This window comes from Crocodylus siamensis, chromosome 1 (assembly GCF_052110815.1).
Source record: "Crocodylus siamensis isolate JL-2025a chromosome 1, ASM5211081v1, whole genome shotgun sequence".
Taxonomy (NCBI): Eukaryota; Metazoa; Chordata; order Crocodylia; family Crocodylidae; genus Crocodylus; species Crocodylus siamensis.
In genome coordinates this window covers 125,261,833-125,284,219 of record NC_143395.1, presented here as the reverse complement: position 1 = coordinate 125,284,219, position 22,387 = coordinate 125,261,833, and the positions used below count along the sequence as shown (strand labels likewise).

Here is a 22,387-nt window from a genome sequence, read left to right as displayed (position 1 = left end):
GCTACCAAGCCTAGTGAATTCCAGCCGAAAAGAAAAATTAAGTTACAAGCAGGAATGATTTTAGAGGCCATCTCAAAGTAACTTTAGCTTTAATAAAGCCAATACCACACCATGACAACCTTCCATCCCCTAATCACATTCCATTTAGAAAACAGCCCTTAAAATTGTAAGGGTCAAGTATATTATTGATTCACATACCCTGCTTGCAATGTTGATGGCTGTGTCAGACTGGCTCCTCCTTTCCCTCCTCCAATTCACATCCTGGCCATAATCTGTAGTTAGGAGACTCTTGTCAGCTGTCACATCATTATGGGACTTTGAGACTTCTTAAATGAAGACGAAAGAGAGAAATGTTACAGAGTGTCAGCATGGCTAGGAGATTTTGGAGGCAAATCCTATGCTTTTCAGATCTTTTAAACTATACATCTACTATTGCTCTCCTGAGAGGAAGAAATGGATAGGAAAATAAACACCTGTCCCATTTTCTGTAATTGCATTCAGCCAATTTAAATCCACCCTGCAGTTTCAACTGGAAAACATATTCTTCACTTCCTGTCTTCAGCTTCTGTATAGAGTTATTTCAGGCTACCAAATAAAGTTTCTCACAAAAGTGGCTGAAATTCAGAGGAGGATAAAACAATGATTCATGTGTATAGCTTACATATTGATTTCCAAAGCACTTTGGGTTCCTTTGAGATAAAAGATATTACATAAATGCAAGATCATTATAATAATTTACAGGAGTGCCATAGTGAAAGTTAGGAAGGTGGAGACTATCAAAACAGATCTAAAATATGGAAGAAGTCAGAAACATTGTATACTCAAGCTTCAAGCCAGGCATTTTAAGTCATAGGCATGACTTTAAAATATAAGCAGCCCCATTACCTCAAGTAGGATTACTCATGTGCTTATTGTTATACTTAACTACTTTGCTGAATCAGGACCTCATTACAAAGAAAAACTCTTTTCTCAAGAGATTTGGACAGTATTATAGTTAATGCAACAAGACATGGCAATGGATTGCATCTTTGTGGCCAAACATATCTGTCAGCACACTCAAAACTTTAAATGTAATGGTTTTCCACATCTTTCACCTCAGAATGCAAATCAGGGGCCCCATTGTTTTGGAGGAGTGAGCTCCTTTGTGCTTGTTAGAATTGGAAACTGGAAATCTCAGCAAAAGATACCCTCTGTGCTGCAAACAATAAGCAGATTCTTAGGAAGAATTAATAATGTTGCAGTACAAGCGGTGCATAAAATACCAATATCCATATATAATTCATAGTGGAGAATTATACCTTTTTTCTTATAGTGCAAGACATTGACTGCTGTTGAGGGAACCTCACTCAGAAGACCTGATTGTTTTGATACTCAGAAACAATGGGACTCCAGCATGTACAACTTTTAAAGCCACTGTGCTACTAGGAACAAAAAGCAAGTCAATCAGTCCTCATGTGTTTATTGTACTTAGTTTATACAATAAACATGTCAGGAAATACATTCAGTCTCAGTCCTAGGTGCAAGTGGATTTTTTAAGTGTGCATTTATAAAAGATCTGGAGTGACAGAGGGTCTAACCTGAAGGTTTAGTATCCGATTTGGACTTGAGGACATTACTCAATCCCTTCCTGCCAGGAAACAAACTTTCTCTGTCTCCTGCCCCCCATGTTTTTGCCCTGATTAAAACAAGAAGCAACACCCTACACTTTTTTATGGCTAAATAGATTTTGGTCCTAACTCAAATGGCCAAGGCTTGTATTTTGTCATTGAAAGTCCCAGATTCAGTCTTGCAATCTATCTACACTTAGAACTATGGAAAAGCATACTGAATTACAGAGGCAAAATAAGTTAGCCTGTGCAAATGAAGCAGCTGTTATTTTTCCGCCGTCCCTCTAGGTCAGCTGCTGCCCAGGTCACCTTAGTTATGCTACTGGTAAATTATTCCATACGCTGTTCAGTGCTGCTGTATCTAGACTGCTTCCAATATGTAAACTGGCTGGTTTAAAGCTCATTTGCATACTTCCATGCCATAGCACACCCTGTGGTGTAGACAGGCCCACCACTACCTTTGGTTATGCACATATGGATAAATCATTTCCTCCAGCAGGTGCAGGCTGTTTCTAGTATATTAAATAGGAGACATATGGCATTATACATATCAAAATTCGCCTTCTCAATCTACTGAAGAACTGGAGGTAGCATAAGTGAGTAAAAGTGAAAGGGGAATGAGGACAAGAAAGATTATGCAGACTAAAAGAAAAAGAAATGGTTTTATAAAGATACATTCACAGAGAGCTCAAAAGAAGGGGAAAGAGGAGAGGGAGTTTTAAAAATCTGATCAGAAAGAAAATGAAACCTTTAATGGGTGAAAATCAAACAAATACGTTTAGGCACGCTGAGAGCTCAGGCCTTTGAGTTCACAAACATGAGGTAGGAGCCTAAGTTCCCTGTAATTGGCTTTAAGGGTCACTGGATTAAAAAAATTAAAAAACACAATTGGTGTAGGGAGGAAGGACTGGAATCTAGGACTCCTTCCCCCCAAGGTGAGTGCCCTCATCACTAGGCTCCTGAGTCAGGCTACCTCTTACTTGTTTTCACTGTGGCCCCATGACTTACATTTCTTTGTGCACAATGGGTCCATGTCAATAGGAGCCATGGGGAGTATGCTCAGGCCAGCTGAGCCCTCAGCTTGGTGGTTAGCACACTTCCTTTGGAGACAGCAGATGTGGATTTGAACCCCTACAGGCTGAGGATGGCTTAAAACTTCTTGGGCAGCTGGTTAAAACACTAGGCTATTATACAAAACATCACCACTACCACCAAATTCCCTGCCACCTTCTCAATGAAGGTTACCATGAGAGTTGTACTGAATGCTTTCAGTGTACATTAAGTGAGAATCCAAAACAGCTTCACCCCTATTAAAAGGTGTCACCTCTGTGCATATGTAGCACCTGAACATTAGGCCCCTGGCACGCATTACAACTGTGATGCAATTAATGTATTCCTCACACCATAAACTATAACAGGGCTATATATTCAGCCACTTTATGATGCCATAAACTGGCAAACCAGCCACAAAGATGTTTCCAATGGGGAGAACTGAAGGGCTCCCCTTGCCACAAACCTGGCAACCTTTTCTGCCTTGCCCTGTAAACCTCCACTTTAAAACAAGGGGCTGCAGGGAGACAGGATTTTTAAAAGCACAGTTAGGCTAAGGTATGGAGCCCCTGAATAGGGAGAGCCTCCCTGATCTTGGAGTCCTGGTGTCCCAGGAATACTAAACACCACATATGCAGCTGGGCTGTCATGTGGCTGGGCCAACAATCAGCCAATTGTCAGACTAGTCCCAGACAGTCCAAGTCTGGAATCTACTGGGGACTGGCAGTAGCCCTGGGCTGGGAGACAGCCTCTCCATGCCTGATCTGCGGGATCAGGTTGGGGCAGCTCTGCAGTGACATGTCTGGGATCAGAGGAATTTTCTGCCTTATCTCAAACATCACACATCCTTCCATGCATATTTAGCATGGCAGGAGGTGCAATGTTTGGGATGGGGCAGAAAATTCCTTAGATCCCAGCTGCACCATTGTTTTAACATCTGCCTGGGCCTCAGGTATCTACTAGTATATCGTTTTTCTGTAAAAAACTTTGGCCCCTAAGGGGTCTCTTGCATCTAACCAGGTTAGGAGGGGTTTCTATAAATTGCTTTCTTGGACTTCGGCACCTGATTTCTATCCAAGATCCATTTTAAGCATTTACACTCCTGTGTTAGTCTTGCTTTAGCTCCTCCCCTCTTTCAGTAAGGAGAGTAAGGTAATCTGGTACAGATTTACTCAGGGTAGGTGAGATAGATAACGCAACCAAAAAAAGGCATATTGCACACCCCATTAATGATTTCACTGCAGTACTTTCAGTTTCCCCACCTTTTCTTATCTAAACAACTGCTGCATTTATTTTATGTTTTTTAAAGTGACTTTAAAAAGTCTTTTTGTTACTTAAAAGGAAAGAAGAGATGTCTTGGCTGGCATCATCTGTTTTTCTGCTTGACAAAAGAATAAGTTGAAACACTGATGGAAGGCTAGCTGTGTTTTGTGACTGTTCTCAATGTCCGTCACTACACAGACCCCTTACTGCATGATTCAGAAACTGAACTGCTTGACCACTTTGCTTTAAAATGACAAAGCACTAAAGGGCACTTACTTCTAATGTGTGTAGCAAGAGAGAGAAACAAATTTTCCACAGACTTATTAAAAGTTTTAGCTTGATCAAGTTCCTGCAATAGGGAGAAAAAAACAGGTATAATAGGTGTTTTCAAAGTTTCCTATGTTATCTGCCTTTAGAAACTTCAAGTTAAACATGTGCGTAAGACTGAAAAAAGGATATCATATTTATCACCATGCAAAAAGTATATCAGATCTGTCAACAAGCATCTATGAACTCATATTTTGTCATGGATGTAAATAATTACCACCAAAGTGTAGAACTGAGGGTGGTTCCTCTGTTACTCTGTAGGTAATTTCCAAAGCACTTTTTGCAAATATAAGCAAACAACATGCCTAACTGATTTTTTAAATATTTGTATTTAAGTTAAGGCAAAAAAGGCGTGTTTACACATCGCCATATGGTGATGCTGTTACTGTGCCATGCTTTAGTACTTCTTTTTGAAGGTACTAAAGAATAGTGCAGTATGGGTGGTTATTGAGCCATGCACACAGTGATTGGGTAAATTTTGCCACTGCGTCATCATAGCAGTGCACTATACCTGGGGAGCACACCACTACAGCAACGTAGCTAGCAATCATGTGTAGACACATGTGGTCACTGGATCGCCATAGTACACCACAGGGTGATGTGTAGATGCAACCAAAGAGTCTTGACACATCATTTCATATTTTCATAGTAGTTTGGGGGTCAGAAGGGACCTGAACAGATCATCTAGTCTGACCCCCCACCACTGGGAGGAGCACATGCTGGGATCACACGACCCCAGACAGGTGTTCGTCCAACCTTTTTTTGAATTTACCCAAGGTAGGAGTGAGGTAAACATTTTAAAAAAACATTTTAAAGCTGCTAAAATGTTTTTTATGTTTCTGGATTCAAGTGATCTTTACAAAGGTTGGAAGCAAAGCTAGTCATAATGTTTCATCAAAGTCTGGATAAGAATACACTGAAGTACTTTCTATGAATAGGGATGGCTTCCTGAATTGGGATCCAAAGACAAATCTAAAAGCCCATTCAAGTCAATGGTAATCTTTCAGTTGATTTCAATGGGCGCTGGATCAGGGCCTAACACCTGCTAGAACAGGGGTGGGCAAAATATGGCTCGTGGGCTGGATCCGGCCCACAGGGCCATTCTATCCGGCCCACAGGGCCCCTAAAAAATGTAGAAAATTAATATTTATCTGCCCTTGGTTCCTGTCAAAAATGAACCTCAAGTAAGTGGGAGGGTAGGGGGGAGCCTGGAGAAAAGTTGTCCTGGGAAAAGCTGAGCACAGGGTGGGAAAAGTGGCCCCTCACTTGCCCCGTGGCCGGCACCCCGCACTGCAGCCACTGACAGCCCACTTGAGGCTGCTCCGGACAGCCTCGCGGGCTGCAAGTGGCTGCAGCAGGGAGCGTCAGCCGTAGGTCCGGGGAGGGGCTGCCTACGCTCAGCTTTTCCCCGGGCTCCTTTCTCAGTGCAGAGGAAAGCAGCCCCTCCCCCACCCCATGCCTGGCGCCCCGCACTGCAGCTGCTCACAGCCCATGCGGGGCTGTCCTGAGCTGGCACAGGCAGCCCCAGGTGGGCTGCAAGTGGCTGCAGCGCAGGGCACGGGGTGCCAGGCACAGGGCAGGCGAGGGGCCACTTCCCCTCCCCCCGCACTCAGCACCACCTTGTAAGCTGGCCCCACTGCCAGCCTGGGCCCTGCACTGGCTCCAGCCTCACCTGTCGGGGCTGTGTGTGGCAACAGCAGCTGCAGCCCCCCCGCTTGCTGCGTGGGGCAGTGTTTGCCACTGTTGCTTCTGGGCTGCCCAGTGTGCCAGCTCTGGGTGGGCAGCAGCAGCAGCCAACACTGCCCGGAATAGCAAGTGGGGGGGCTGCAGCTGCTGCCGCCGATGGGCGAGCCTGGAGCCAGCGCGGAGCCCAGGCTGGCAGCAGAGCCGGATTACAAGCTGATGCTGAGCGCAGGGAAAAGCGGCCCCTCGCTTGCCCCATGGCCAGTGCCCCACGTTATAGCTACTTGCAGCCCATGTGGGGCTGCCTGTGCCTGCTCCAGACAGCCCCACATGGGCTGCAAGCACCTGCAGCAGGGAGTGCCAACCACGGGGTGGGTGAGGGGCCGCTTTTCCCTGCACTCAGAACCAGCTTCTGTCCTGCCAGCAAGCAGGGGTCGGGGCTGTGCGCCGCCCCCGGCCTGTACTGCGGAGCTGAGGGGCACTGTGTGTGAGTGGGTGCAGGAGCCAGAGGGAGCACGGGGCCTGCATCGGTGTCCCAGGGCCAGTGCTGGCAGGGCCCAAAGCAGGGTAGCAGGAGCGCAGGGTCCCAGCCGACAGGGGCTCTATGGAGCTGGGCCAGCTTCCCCCTCTCCCTGCTGGTGTAGCCTAGCCCAGCTCCACAGACCCCTGCCAGCCTGTGCCCCACTTTGGGCTCCACCAGTGCTGGCCCTGGGACATTGGTCCCAAGACATTGGGACATTGGTCCCAAGATGGTGACCAGGGGGCAGGGTAACCCACGCAGCCCTCAACAGTCTGTCAAAACTGGGTAAGCGCCCCTCTGCCTGAAATAATTGCCTGCCCCTGTGCCAGAAACTGTGATACAAATAACAACCATCAAAATCTGTCTGCTCTTCACTCATTTCTGCAGGAGATATAATGTGCACTAAGAAGTTGGTGACTAATGCAGTAAGTCCCTTGAGGCAAACTAACCTGCCTCATACTTCCAACCCCTCATAAAGGAAAGTGATAAAGGAAGAAAAGCATCATGAATATTACAGTTTAGCTATTTATTGCAATATAAAAGGTACTGCTATCTGCTACATTTCTGTGACTGCCCCTAAGAGACAACCTAAGAGACATCTTACATAGTGGCACATATATACATTACCGTTGTGTTTTTTCCCCCTGTGGATTCAGTAAAAGGAGGTGGAGTAGGGGGAACCACAGATATTTTACTAGGAGAAGAAAACAAGAAAAAAGAGAAAAGAATTATATATATACCGCATGTATTTGCAATGCTACAATAACTACAGCTGTTCCCACATTTTTCTCTTTCCTGAAATCTCAGGCCTCTGTCTGAGAGGCGCAGCACAGAATTTGCAGCCTGGAAAAGTGGGCTGTAAGCTGGCATGAGCTGGTCCAGCTGGCATAAAGTTGTGAGGGCTTAAGTTACTGCAGCCTTCCCGGATTGCTATGTATACATACTTCAGCCTCACTGCTGGCACATGCTTCCTACCCCAAGCATGCCTCTTCCTGCCACCTGCACCGGACCTTCTGAAGGGGGCCACAGAAGACAGCCCTATGGCAGACTTCCAAAGGCCCTGTACAAGAGAAATTATCTCCTAGCTGGATTCAGGGCTCTTACTGAATATAAAAAAGAACAGGTAAGGCTCTCCTCCTTGTTCCTGCAATCCTAACACAATCCAAACCCTCAATGTACTTTCTCTATGATTGTCTTCTCTCCTTTCTAAGTCCTGAGTACTTACATGACTCTCATTACTGTCCAGTCATCTAAAAGTTTCCTGGTGGCAAACCTATATCCCACCAGAAGCACTTGGTTTGGCTTTGAATTGTATCTATTTTTATTTACTAATTTTAAAGGAACAGGGTGCCATTCACAAGACATACTGTAACAGGGAACCCTAACCCTGTTACTAAGAGACAGGGTGGTCCCTTTAAGTCTAGAACCTTCTAATCATGGCCAGCCAGTCAAGTAGGGGTTAAGGCTCAAGTCCTGCCAGCTGGTCAGGTGACAGGAAGAGGAAGGCCAAGCTCCTACAAGTGGCAAGTGAAGAAGGCCAGAGGGGTAGCATGGAGGTGGGCTCCAGTGATTACAGTGCCATAGCTGCAGTTTCTGTCGGAAGACTACACCATGCCTTGAGCCATCCTCATGATCATCTAAAGTAAGCAGGCATGTTACCTTTTTTGTTTAATGTTAACAGTGTTAATGTGGGTACAAATGACGTGGCCAGGGGCAACCCTGACCGCATTATGAAGGATTTCAAGGCTCTGGGAGACAAGCTGAAGGAGACGGGGGCGCAGGTGGTATTTTCCTCTCTTCTTCCGGTGAGTAGGTGGTGACGATGACACAAGGCCTGCATTGGCATGGTCAACCGGTGCTTATGCAGCTGGTGCCGCCAGGCAGGCTTTGGGTTCCTTGATAATGACCCATGCTTTCGGGCGGGGGACTTGCTGGGGTGGGATGGGCTTCATCTCTCTCCTAAAGGCAAGCGTGTCTTCTCTTCCAGGTTGGCTGATCTAGTACGGCTAGCTTTAAAACTAGCCTCGCCGGGGGAGGGAGCCGCAGGAAGACGAAGAGATGCCATCCGAGCAGGACAGGTGACAAAGGCAAGGAGTGCTAAGGTAAGAAATGGGGGTCCAGACAGTCTCCCTAAATGGGGGGTGGCACACACAGTCTTGCAAGGCCTTAAACGCCTATATACCAATGCTCGCAGTATGGGGAATAAACAGGAGGAACTCACCCTCAGAATATCCAGTTCAAACCCAGCTGTCATAGGGCTAACAGAAACGTAGTGGGATTCGTCCCACGATTGGGCAGTTACCATTAGGGGCAATAGGCTTTACAGGCGGGATAGAGGAGGAAGGAAAGGTGGGGGTGTGGCACTCTATGTCAAGGAGCACTACATATCCTCTGCCAGCTCTGGGTTAAGATTCAAGGGGACCGTGGGGAGAGCAATTTAACAGTGGGGGTCTACTACAGACCCCGCAACCAAGGGGAGGACCTGGACCAGGAATTTTTGGGCCAACTTGCAGAAGCACTTAAGGCAAGGGATGTAGTTGTCATGGGTGATTTTAATTACCCGGATGTCTGCTGGGAGAAAGAGAGTCAGCTAGAAAGGACTGTTCCAGGAGGTTCCTAGCTGAGATACAGGACCTCCACTTAATCCAGGAGGTGCACAGTCCCACCAGAGGAAACGGCCTGTTGGACCTGGTCCTGGCCCCAGGCGATGACCTGGTAAGGGGCCACCAGGCTCTTGGCCACCTGGGCTATAGCGATCATCGCTTGCTGGAATTCACCATCCAGCGCAGGTTGTTAAGGGCCTGCAGCAAGACGGTAGCCCTAGACTTTAGGAAGGCCAACTTCAACAAGTTGAGACTAGTGGGTGAGGCGCTGGGGTCCTTGAGGGCAGGGGAATTCAGTGTCTAGGACTAGTGGTCGTTCCTTAAGGAAACGATACTCAGGGCCCAAGGGGAGTCCATCCCAACAAGATGCAAGGGGGGCAAGAGTGCCCGAAAGCCCCCCTGCATCACCAGTGGCGTCCGGGAATGCCTGCTTGCCAAAAAGGCAGCGTACACCCAGTGGAAGGGGGGTGCTATCTCCAAAGAGGAGTATACCTCCTCTGCTCAGGTCTGTAGGGGGGCTGTCAGGAAAGCTAAGGCGGACATAGAGCTAGGACTAGCGTCCAAGATCAAGGATAATAAAAAGTCCTTTTTCAAATACATAGGGAGGATGAAGAAGGCACCGGGTAATGTGGGGCCCCTGCAAAGTATGCTGGGCAATCTGGTGGTTGCGCCAGAGGAGAAAGCGGAACTCTTTAACCAATTCTTCACCTCCGTTTTCTTGTGCAGGGACCAGGACTTCCCCACTGTGATGGACTCGAGGGGAACGCCTCCAGACCTCAGGCTGGGGAGGACCGGGTTAGAGAGCTTCTGGAGGAGCTGGACATGTTCAAGTCAGTGGGTCCAGATGCTCTCCACCCCAGGGTGTTGAGGGAGCTAGCAGGGGTTATTGCAGGGCCCTTGGGATGGCTTTACAAGCACTTGTGGTGCTCAGGCCAGGTGTCGGATGACTGGAAGATAGCTAACGTGGTCCCCATCTTCAAAAAAGGGAAGAGAGCGGACCTGGGCAACTATAGGCTCGTCAGTCTTACCTCTATCCGTGGGAAACTCTTTGAGAAGATCCTCAAGGAGCACATCTGTGATGGGCCAGCTTCAGGGATGATGCTCAAGCACAACCAGCATGGTTTCATTAGGGGCAGGTCATGTCAGACCAACCTGATTGCCTTTTATGATCAGGTCACAAAGGCAATGGATGCAGGTGTCGCCGTGGACGTAGTCTTTCTAGACTTCAGCAAGGCCTTTGACACCATCTCCCACCCCATCCTCATTAAAAAACTAGGCGACTGTGGCATTGATGCCTACACAGTCAGATGGATTGCAGATTGGCTGAAGGGTTGTACTCAGAGGGTGGTGGTGGACAGGTCACATTTGACCTGGGGGGAAGTGGGCAGCGGAGTCCCCCAGGGCTCGGTCCTGGGGCCTGCGCTGTTCAATTTCTTCATCAGCAATTTGGACGACAGGGTGAAATACAACTTGTTTAAATTCGCTGATGATACCAAAATTTGGGGTGAGGTGAGCGTGGTAGTAGAGAGGGAAAGACTGCAACAAGACCTGGATAGGTTACAGGAGTGGGCTGACATAAACAGGATGTGTTTCAATACTGACAAGTGCAGGGTGCTGCACTTAGGCAGTAGAAATCAGCAGCACACTTGTAGAATGGGAAACTCCCTTCTTGAGAGCACGGAGGCAGAAAGGGATCTTGGGAGTCATTATTGACTCCAAGATGAACATGGGCCGACAATGTGAGGTCACGGTTGGAAGGGCTAACCGGACCTTATCATGCATCCACAGGTGCATCTCTAGCAGGGCCAAGGAGGTGATCTTCCTCCTCTATGCGACATTGGTCAGGCCACAGCTGGAGTACTGTGTCCAGTTCTGTGTGCCCCATTTCAGGAGGGATGTGGACAACATTGAGAGGGTCCAGAGGAGGGCCACCCACATGATCCGGGGACTACAGGGCAGACCCTACATTGAAAGACTGTGGGACCTAAACCTGTTCAGCCCTCACCAGAGAAGGCTGAGGGGGGACCTGGTGACTGTCTATAAATTCACTAAGGGGGACCAGAAGGGTTTGGGGGAGACACTGTTTCCCCTAGCGCTCCCTGGCATGACAAGGAACAATGGACACAAATTATTAGAGAGGAGGTTTAGATTAGACATCCGCAAGAACTACTTCACAGTTAGGGCAGCTAGGAGCTGGAGCCAACTTCCTAGGGAAGTGGTGCTGGCTCCTACCCTGGGGATCTTTAAGAAGAGGCTTGATGCCTATCTGGCTGGACTCATTTGAGCCCAGTTTTTCTCCTGCCCAGGCAGGGGGTCAGACTTGAAGATCTACAAGGTCCCTTCCGACCCTACTCCTATGATTCTATGAACACTGATGGTTTGGGTGAGGCTATTTGGGGAAGGAGGAGGCCTCATTAGGGGCCCACTCCAGTGTGGGCACCCCAGCACCAGAGAGGGGGCAATATTCAGGGGTGAGCTGACCCTAGCGCTAGAGAGGGCACAATACTTGGAGGTGAGCTGACCCCAGCACCACAGAGGGGCCGGAGCCTGAGGCGGTTTTTTTGAGAGCTAGAGCCTGGGAGTCAAACCCTGATTAGTGGGTTTTTTTGACTCACAGGCCTAGCTAGAAAAAAAAAGGGGTAAGCCCACCATGGCCAAGATCCCAACATAAAGAAGAATTTACAAATACCACCTGCGAGGCTTGGGCTGCAGTGTAGGGAAGGAACAGAGCTGCAGATAGCGCCCCCTGGCATCAGGGCATACAATGGGCAGCCTCCCGCTTAATTAACAACAATTAATTAACAAGGCATGGTAGAAGAGAAGGCGGGCGGTTGGCCCATAACAGGTAGGCGGGGCCACCAGTAGACTGACCCTGAGGAGGCCGCCCTGTTACACATACATTATATGGGATTAATATAGTGGTTCCTTTATACACATATTATTAGTTCTAATTTCAACAGGGCAGTGCCCCAATTTAACACAGTACTTGCTTGAAATCAACTAGTATGCTCACATGCTTGGCACACACTGATAAACCTTAACAAATACAGACACTCCTATCAAATATTTATTCTAAAACTAACAACAGGCAAAAATCTCTCCAGCTAGGTTACTGAGTGCCTGTACCTTTATTGTCTGTCTTAATTATTATTTTGGACCCCAGTCATTTCAATATAAGCTGTAAACGTAAAAGTAGATCATGACAAAAAAAATAATAATTACCACAATTTCCCAAAATTAAAGGAAGGAAACTCTTTAGCTAAAATAGGATTCTTTCTACTGTTCACTGTGGCTAAGTACAGACAGTCAAAAAGTCTGAGGCTGAATTGATTCAATTTTCACAGGTTAATTTAAGCTGTGTAGATTTAACTGATAAGCAAGTGAACAGACATTCACTTTTGATTCCGGAAATGTAGCCAAATGCCTGCAGTGGCTCAGGCCAGAAGCCAGGGGGTGCTAGAATATGCCTCCCTGCTTGGTTGAAGCAGACAGCTTGGGCCAAGCCTAGCCCGCCCACGCTGCAAGGGGGATTTGTGAGGGAGGTGCAAAGCATCCTCAGATGCTGGGGGACTGTAAATTACCTTGAATCTGGAGGGGATCTGGGATAGAAGTTCAATAAACTGATTTAACCTAAATCAGTTAATTCTGATACTACATCCATCTAGGCTTATCTTAAACTGGTTTTGACCATTTTGAAAGTGGTGTATGTGCACTGAACATCTGTGGTGTTACAGATCTGAACCAGTTTCCAATCACTTGTGTGTAGCTTTCAATCATGGTTTGTGTGTAATTTCTGTCCCTAGTCTGGGTCTTTTCACTAGGGTGCACAAAGACCAAAAAAGGGGTCACACTTTCTACGATATTACTTAGCTTGATTCCAAGTTTTATTAATCTTTAAATATGCTGTTTTAGGAATCAGAAAACTTAAGCTGTTGGCTGTTTTATATAATACAATAGTCTCAGAGTCCTAGGACATTTTGTTCTCCATGTCTTACCTCAGTTTTTGATAGGATTTCAAGAGCTTTGCCCCAATTGTTTCACGTCTACCTATAAAGGAAAAAAAAAGACTGACTCACAAACACAGTAGTTAGTAGCAATAACCCTAATAGTGATACTATATCACTTTTCAGATACAGAGTGCTTTCAGGCAATGGGCTAAATTTCCAGAAGTTCATGCATATTCAAACTGTTATGAGATTTACCTCTTGCAATTGGCAGCACAACCCCCAAGCACACTTAAATCCCATCTATGCCAAAAAAAAACCCTGTAGTATTAATTTAGCTCATCCTCTCCTCAGAGATATTTTAGTAACAATATTAATCTCAAAGTCAGATAAATGATCTCCAGCAATTGCTAGACAGTGGGCCTAGCAGTCTGAGGATTTACTGGGACCTGGTTAGCACATTGGTCATGGACTAGGCCACTGAATGGAAGTAATTTTGACCTGTAAACCACAAAACTCAATAAAAGACTAAAAGCTTGCTTTAATCAGATACTACAAAGTATGCCAAAGTAAGATTTTGTCTGTGAAAGCCTATGCTTCTTTGAATTAACCTATAAGGTATCCTCTGCCTGGCTTGAGACTAACACGGCTTACTGGAGCATTCATGCTAGAAGCCTGTTCACTTTTTATAAGGCTGTTTTAGTTTTTCACACAGTAGGTTTGAACAAGTATAAATATGGACAAATAAATCCCAAACACTCTGGTCAGTTAGCTCACCCAATCGCAGAGCAGAAACAAAATTGCACGATTTATGGGACCAATCACAAGACAAAAAACAACTGCAAATATTTGTTTGGTCACAAACAAATTAAATAAAAATTACAAACTGTTCATGAATAATGAAAAAACAGAAAAGGGCTAAGTTTATATAATAAATGGGAAACTGAAAATAATTGGCTCAAAGTTATTGCTAGATCTCTCTTAATATTATCAGCATGTAACCAATAATGCAGCTTTACAGTATTATTGTGCTTTGTTTTGCAAAAGTTGCATCATTAAAAATAATTATATATAACATAAATCAACTTTAAACATGAGGGCTTGATGTTGGTAATAAACAGCAGTAATTTTTCTTCATGTCATAATACTTAACAAGTGCTCTTGGTATAATGCAGTTTTGACAATCAATGACTATTATCAATGAGTAATGCCTAGTATCTTGATTTATTAATGCCTGAAATTACTTTTTAGCCTACCAATTTATTATTTAGTAAAAGCAGCCTATCATTTTTTATGAAAAGGGGTTGCTTAAATCATAGTTCAGTGTTAAAAACATTAATAGAAGTATTGGCATAAAAGTATAACTTTTTAAAGTCTCCAATATGGTAAAAGATGCAGTACATGCTAATCAATTCACCATATTATATAGCAAGCAAGCACCTAATTTGCATTACATTATCAAGCCAAAAGAGGGCACTCTTTCTACAGGCTTGGAAGATTTCTAAGTATAACGCAGAGTTTCAAATATCTACAAAGATAAAATCATACAAGATGCTGAATATCTTCAACTCCTATCAATTTCATACTTTGTAAGATCAGGTCCCATCTCTGGGAACAACAGAAGATACTTATCCTTGGATTTCGGACAGATTGTTAGAATTAGCCTCAACAAACGTCCTTTGAAGAAAAAGTGAGATCAAAGCATAATACTATCAAACTCCATTGCCTTGAACAGCGCAGGTTGATTCACCTTCTTAAACTGGGAAAGTGCAAATTGTCCAGTAGGGGATTTAGTGGCATCTACAAATAACCTCTGGATTATTTTTTTAGCAAGAAGAAGTACTATTGCTCAGGGTTTTTTGTTTTTGTTTTTTTAATTTTGCCAGACGGCAGCTTTCAAAGAATGCCTGTTGTTTCAAAGATCACCTGTCTTGTGACATTCTTGTTAACAAACTAAGGAAATACAGACTAGACAACGGTGGATACATAACTTGTTGAGGGAAAAAATCATGCTCAATAAGTAGTCATCGATGGCTCAATTTGGGAGGAGATAAACTAGGTTCACTGGGGGATGGAGACCAAAGCCCTGGGGTAAGTGGGGAAATGGGTGACCTGGATGAAGAGTAAGTTCGAAGGGGCAATAGGGGAGGTGTTCTCATACTTCCTGAGAAATCAGGGCAATAGACTAGTTACCTCAGGTGTCTGTACAGGAATGCACGGAGCCTGGGAAGCAAGCAGAAAGACTTGGAAGTCCTTGCACAGTCACGACACTATGACATGACTGGAATAACACAGACTTGGTGGAAGCTCGCATGACTGGAGCACTCATGGGTGGGTACAAACTATTCAGGAAGAACAGATACGGGAGAAGAGGAGGAGTTGCAGTTTATGGAAAAGAGCTGTATGATTGCTCAGAGCTCCAGTATGAAACTGGAGACAGGCCTGTTGAAAGTCTCTGGATTAGGGTCAGAGCAATAGGGAGAACAATAAGGATGGTGTTGTGGTGGGGGTCTGCTATAGGCCACCAGATCAGGAGGATGAGGTGGACAAGGCTTTCTTCAAACAGCTAGCGGAAGTTTCCCAATCACAAGCCGTGGCTCTTATGGGGGACTTCAATCACCCTGACATCTGCTGGGAGGGCAATACAGCAGTGCGCAGGCAATACAAGAATGTTTTGGAGAGTGCTAGGGACAACTTCCTGGTGCAAGCGCTGGAAAAGCCAACTAGGGATCGTGCTCTTCTCGACCTGCTGCTCACAAAGAGGGAAGAATTGGTGGGGAATGTAGAAGTGGATGGGACTTGGGCAGCAGTGACCACAAGGAGACTGAGTTCAGGATCCCGATAAAAGAAAGGATGGAGAGCAGCAGTCCAGGACCCTGGACTGTTAGAAAAGCTGACTTTGACTCAGGGAACTCATAGGCAGGATCTCCTGGAAAGCCAGTTTGACGGGGAGAGGAGTCCAGGAGAGTTGCCTGTACTTTAAAGAAGCCATACTGAGAGCATAGGAACGAAACATCCCAATGTGCAGAAAGACTAGTAAGTATGGCAGAAGACCAGCTTGGCTTAGCAGGGAACTCTTCAGTAAATTAAATCACAAAAAGAAAGTTTATAGGAAGTGGAAACTTGACAAACAACCAGGGAGGAGTATAAAAGTATTGCTCAGGCATGCAAAGATGAAGTCAGGAAGGCCAAAGCACAATTGGAGTTGCAGCTAGCAAGAAATCTGAAGAGTACCAAGAAGGGTTTCTACAAGTTTGTCAGTAGCAAGAGGAGGCTCAGGGAAAATTTGGGTCAGTTACTGAATGGGGAGGCAACCTTGTGACAGAGGATGCAGAAAAGGCTGAAGTACTCAAAGCCTTTTTTATCTCAGTCTTCACAGGGAAGGACAGCTCCCAGACTACTGCACCTGGCAGCAAAGTTTGGGGAGGAAATGACCAGCCAACAGTGGTGAAAGAACAGGGTAAGGACTATTTTAAAAAGCTGGACTTATACAAGTCCTTGGGGCTGATAGAGATGCATCTGAGGGTGTGGAGGGAGTTGGCTGACATGACTGCAGAGCCACTGACCATCAACTTTGCAAACTCATGGTGATCAGGAGAGGTCCTGGATAATTGGAAAAAGGTAAACATAGTACCTATATTTAAGAAAGGGAAATAGGAGGATCCAGGGAACTACAAACCAGTCAACTTTGCAGATCCTCAAGGAATCCATCCTGAAGCACTTGGAGAAGAGGTTGATTAGGAACAGGCAGCATGGCTTCACCAAGAGCAAATCATGCCTGATCAACCTGATTGCCTTCTATGATAAGATCACTGGCTCCGTGGGCTCAAGGAGACCAGTGGATGTGGTAAATATTTCTTAAGCGATGTGTCGCAGAGCACTTTGGTGCTCTGCTCCTATAAAGAGGGGAGGTGTGTCACAGAGCACATAGGTGCCCTGCTCCTATGAAGAGTGGAAATTGCTAGGGAAAGAGCCCTAGCAGTAAGTAAGGAGCCCAGCTGCTGGTTGCCAGGGTAACCGAAGTGAACAGTGGCCCACACCTGCCAGCAGTCAGCTGACCGGAAGGGGCAGGGCCTGGCGTGCACAAACCCCAGGGCTGAAGCCAGGCTGGCAGTTCCTTGTTAGCAGCCATGGGGGAAGAAGCTCTCCCAGAGCAAGCAGAGGGAAGAGGCCAGACTGCAGGTACAGCTCCAAGACTGGGGGAAGGACAGAGCACCCCGATGTGGCAGGAATAACGTTATAGCCCAGCAGCTTGATTTTATGTCACAGCCCAGGGGCTTATGTTATGTTTCTTGTTGTGTAAAACACTGGTTGTTTGGGTGACACTATTAGGGGTTGAAGGAGGCCTCATAGGGAATCCACAGTAGTGCGGGGACCCTGGCGCCAGAGAGAGTGCAGCATTTTGGGGTGCACTGACCCCAGCCCCAGGCAAAAGGGGGAAGAGCAAGAAGCCTCCATACAGGGGCCACGGAAAGCCAGAGCGCCTGTGGGGCGCGTGCAAGACAAGGGCCACGGAGAGCCCAAGCACCAGTGGGGGTGCAGAGCCAGACAGGGCTGCGGAGAGCCCGAGCGCCAGAAAGGCGCAGAGCCAGACAGGGCTGCAGAGGGCCCAGGGAAGGACAAGGGAGCCACATTACAACAAGGCCCAGACCAAACAACGTCGGTACCATCTGCAAGGCTTGGGGCGTGGTAAAGGGGTGGTTGGAGCCACGCACAGCCCATAAGGCTGGGGTGCACTGAGACCCCATGACAGAATGGGGCCAAGGTACAACAGAAAACTGTGTTCAAGAGGACAGATAGGCAGCCTCCCTATTATACCATAACATCAGAGACGTGGCAGACGAGACTTGAGGGTGCTTTGAGGCAAACTTGACATGGTAAAGGGGCGCTAGGGGAAATCATGGCCACCCCTAGGACCCCGCTCTGTGACACAATGATTTTGATATGGTCTCTTCAAGAGTAAATTGGATACTTATCTTGCTGGGATCCTATGACCCCAGCTGACTTCCTGCCCTTTGGGCAGGGGGCTGGACTCGATGATCTCCCGAGGTCCCTTCCAGCCCTAATGTCTATGAAATCTATGAAATCCCACAACATTTTCACAGGCAAACTAAGGAAATATGGGCTGGATAAATTGATCGTAAGGTGGATAGAAAACTGGCTGGAGCTTTGGGCTCAGAGAGTAGTAATTAATGGCTCGATCTCTAGTTGGCAGTCAGTATTAAGTGGAGTGCCCCAGGGGTCAGTCCTGGGGCCAGTTTTTCATAGAGTTCATAGACATTAGGGCTGGAAGGGACCTTGGAAGATCTTCGAGTCCAGCCCCCTGCCCCAGAGGCAGGAAGTCAGCAGGGGTCAAAGGATCCCAGCAAGATAAGCGTCAAAATGTCTCTTGGAGGTGTTCAAAGTAAGGGCTTGAACCACCTCTGGCGGCAGTCTATTCCAAAACCTGGGGGCTCAGACAGTAAAGAAGTTCTTCCTTATGTCCAGCCTGAAATGGTCATGGAGGAGTTTGTGACTATTTGATCTTGTCATCCCTTGGGGTGCTCTGGTGAACAAACATTCCCCCAGATCCTGGTGAACACCCCTGATAAACTTATAGGTGGCACGAGATCACCCCTGAGCCCGAGCTTTTCCAGCCTGAAGAGTCCCATAACTCTCAGCCTGTTGTCATAAGGCCTGTTTTCCTGACCTCTGATCATGCACATGGCTCTCCTCTGGACTCTCTCAAGCTTCTCCTCCACATCCTTTTTGAATTGTGGAGCCCAAAACTGGATGCAGTACTCCAGCTGCAGCCTCACCGAGGCCAAGTACAACAGGAGAATGACATCCTGGGATTTCCTTGAGAAGCATCTATGGATGCAAGTTAGCGTTTTGTTCACTTTACTAACCACAGCATCACACTGAAAGCTCATGTTCATCTTATGGTCAATCCTGACCCCCAAGTCCCTTTCGTCCGTAGTGCTAGCCAGTGTAGCACTGCCAAGTCTATAAGGATGCTGTAAGCTTTTCTTCCCAAGGTGGAGAACCTTGCATTTTTCAATGTTAAACACCATCAGGGTCTCATCTGCCCGTTTCCAGAACCTGTCAAGGTCAGCCTGGATCACCCTCCTGTCCTCAGGTGTGTATGCTTTGCCAACGACACCAAACTTTGGGGTAAATTTGGCCAGTCCATTTCTGACACCAGTGTTCACATCATTAATGAAGATGTTGAATATTATAGGCCCAAGGACAGAGCCTTGAGGGATTCCACTGGTCGCAGTGCACCATGACGACTGATTCCCATCAACCATCACCCTCTGGGTCTGACCACGGAGCCAATTCCCTAGCCAGTGGACCGTGGTGAAGCTGAGGCCGCAGTTGGCCAGTTTTGCTAAAAGGTGATCATGGGATACCAGATCAAAGGCTTTTTTAAAGTCAAGATATATGACATCAATCTCTTCCCCCTTGTCCAGGTGATAGGTCACCTGGTCGTAGAAGGAAATGAGATTGGTCAAGAAAGACCTACCCGCAACAAACCCATGCTGGCTATCCTTCAGGATTTTGCCATCACTCAGTCTATTGAGAATGGTCTCTTTGATAATCTTTTCTAGGATCTTGCCCCTTTTGTTCAATGTCTTCATCAACAACCTGGAAGATGGCATAGAGTGCACCCTCAGCAAGTCTGTTCCCTAGCTGTGGGGAGTAATAGATATGCTGAAGGGTATGGCTAAGCTTCAGAGGGACCTAGACGAATTGGAGGACTGGGCCAAAAGGAATCTCATGAGATTGAACAAGGACAAGTGCAAAGCCCTGCACTTAGGACAAAACAATCCCATGCACTGGTACAGGCTGGGGGCTGACTGGCCGGACTGCAGCTCTGCAGAAAAGGACCTGGCGGTTACAGTGGACAATAAGCTGAATATGAGCCAACAGTGTGCCCTTGTTGTGAAGAAAGCTAACAGCATATCTGGCTACACTGGTAGGTGCGGTGCCAGCAGGTCAAGGGAAGTGAGTATTCCCTTCTATTCAGCACTGGTGAGGCTACATATGGAGTATTGTGTTTTCTACAGAAAGGATGTGCAGAAAGTTCAGCAGAAGGCAACAAAAATGGTGAGGGGACTGGAGCACATGACTTCTGAGGGGAGGCTGAGGAAACTGGGCTTATTTAATCTGGAGAAGACAAAGAGTGAGAGGGGTAGCCTTCAACGACCTGAAGGGAGGTTTGAAAGAGGATGGAGTTAAACTGTTCTCAGTGGTGGCAGATGACAGAACAAGCAGCAATGGTTTCAAGTTGCAGCAAGGGAAGTTTAGGTTAGATATTAGGAAGAATTTTCTCACTAGGAGGGTAGTAAAATACTGGAACAGGTTACCCAGAGAGGTGGTGGAAGCTCCATCCTAAGAAATTTTTAAGACCTGGCTAGAAAAAGCTTTGGCTGGGATGATCTAGTTGTGGATGGTCCTGCTTTGAGCAGGGGGTTGAACTAAATGACCTCCTGAGTTCCCTTTCAACCCTAACTTTCTATGATTCCAAATAGGATTTCCAAGGGGCTCTATCCTAGGTCCATTATTGTTTAATATCTTCATTAATTATTTGGATGATGAGATCAAGTGCATGCTTAGCAAATTTTTGGATGACACCAAAATGGGTAGTGTTGCAGACATTCTGAAGAGTACAAATAAAATCCAGAATGACCTGGAGAAATGGTCTGCAATCTCTCAGGTGAGATTCAACCAGGACAAGTGCAAAGGCCTGCACTTTGGAACAGAATAATCACATACATGCATACAGATGAGGGAATGAGTGATTAGGCTACAGTACTACAGAGAAGTACCTGGAAATTATAATAGACAATAAGCTGACTAGGAGCAACAGTGCCCTCTTGTTGCAAAAAAGCCAAGAGTATACTGCGTTATCTTAACAAGACTGTCACTGGCAAGACCTCACCCCAAGTACTGTGTCCAGTTTTGAGCCCCACACTTCAAAAAGGATGTGGAGAGTTTAGAAATGGGGTAGCACAGAGCAAAGACAATTATTAGGGGCCTCAGTGGCAAGACTTATGAGAAAAATCTGAAAGAACTAAGGTTATGTAGCCTGGAAAAGAGAAGACTGAGAGGGAGATTTGATAACGGTTTTCAAATACTTGAAGGGTAAATATAGAGAGGATGGAGATGGGTTTTTCTTTGTGACCATATGTGACAGGATAAGAAGCAATGGCTTCAAGCTTCAGCAGGGGAAATTTAAGCTGCAACTTTCTGATGAGGACAGTCAAGCACTGGAACAGGCTACTTAGTTGTGGAATCTCCATTCTTGGAAGATTTCAAGAGCAGGTGAGACAGACTGAGACAGTATTGTCAGGGATGATCCTGCCTTGAGCAAGGCCTGGACTAGATGATCTTGTGAGGTTCCTTCCAGCCCTACTTTCCTATGACCCTACACTTATATGACAGCCTTTTACTTTTCCAGTCATAAACATCCTCCTGGGCAAACAGAAGGCAAAAGGCAATCATGCTCCCAAGGGTGCCTTCCAGCCCAACCCCCCTTATCATAAAGGAGGTAGTTAGGGTCCACTGGTTCTTGGTTTCCCCTATGTACAATCCCTTCTTATTTTCAAAGTCACTATTAGTTTAAAACAGTGAGTGTCCCATACTGGGAAAAGTGAGGAATTGCTTCAACTCAGCTACAGGTTGGACAGAGTGCACTGCAAACTCCCATTTGCAAACTCAAACGAGCAGATCCAGGGAGGTAATACAGCTGGATAGGCATGCATCTCCTTCCTCTCCCACTTCCTCTGGTGCTTGGTGGCCCCACTGCGGGTAAAAGGGCCCTGAGTGTCTATCTCATAGCCTGCACCACTAAATTAAATGGAAGCTTTGCCATTAATTTTAATGGAGACTGAATCATGTAATTTCTGTCCACATATTGTAGTGCTTGTATGGTTATTTCACATGCCACTGTATTTCATATTACTGTCAAGCGGTATCCTTATTTGGTGCTCACAGATTGTGTCATCTTGTTCAAGTTGATGTGGTTCAAATTTTTCATATTACCCAGCCAAATTGCTTTGTGCTTTCAAATATATTATCTGGTTTCTGCTAGAAACAAAAAGACATGCATTCTGCAGTCTTCTACACACTGAACCTACACCACAAAATGCTGTCTTTATTTTACACTTTTCTTCCACCAGTTGGAAAATGAAACAGAATGACATGGTAAGGACTTGGATTGTTTTTACTTCCGTAAGGGCTACATACTGCACAGGAGTTTGTTTGTTGTCTGGGTGGGTGATTTACCTTCACCTGGGAATTTCTTCGCTCGTTCCTCAAAGAACCATTCACCAGTTTTTACCTTCATGGTTCTGAAAAACAACAGCAGACACTTGAACCTTCTCTATGCAGTTTACAATATATATT

General features: G+C 46.3%; 1 protein-coding gene across 1 annotated transcript in view; it reads right to left on the bottom strand.

Moving 5' to 3' along the window:
* The window catches only part of SYTL3 (synaptotagmin like 3), a 62,313-nt gene that overhangs the window by 22,290 nt on the left and 17,636 nt on the right, over positions 1–22,387 (bottom strand). Inside the window, exons 4-8 of the mRNA XM_090042211.1 lie at positions 22,268–22,332; positions 13,049–13,100; positions 7,078–7,144; positions 4,197–4,269; positions 199–326 (exon numbers count right to left, since the gene is read on the bottom strand). Of these exons, the coding sequence (XP_089898337.1) occupies positions 199–326; positions 4,197–4,269; positions 7,078–7,144; positions 13,049–13,100; positions 22,268–22,332 (385 nt within the window). The remainder of the gene's footprint in view (positions 1–198; positions 327–4,196; positions 4,270–7,077; positions 7,145–13,048; positions 13,101–22,267; positions 22,333–22,387) is intronic.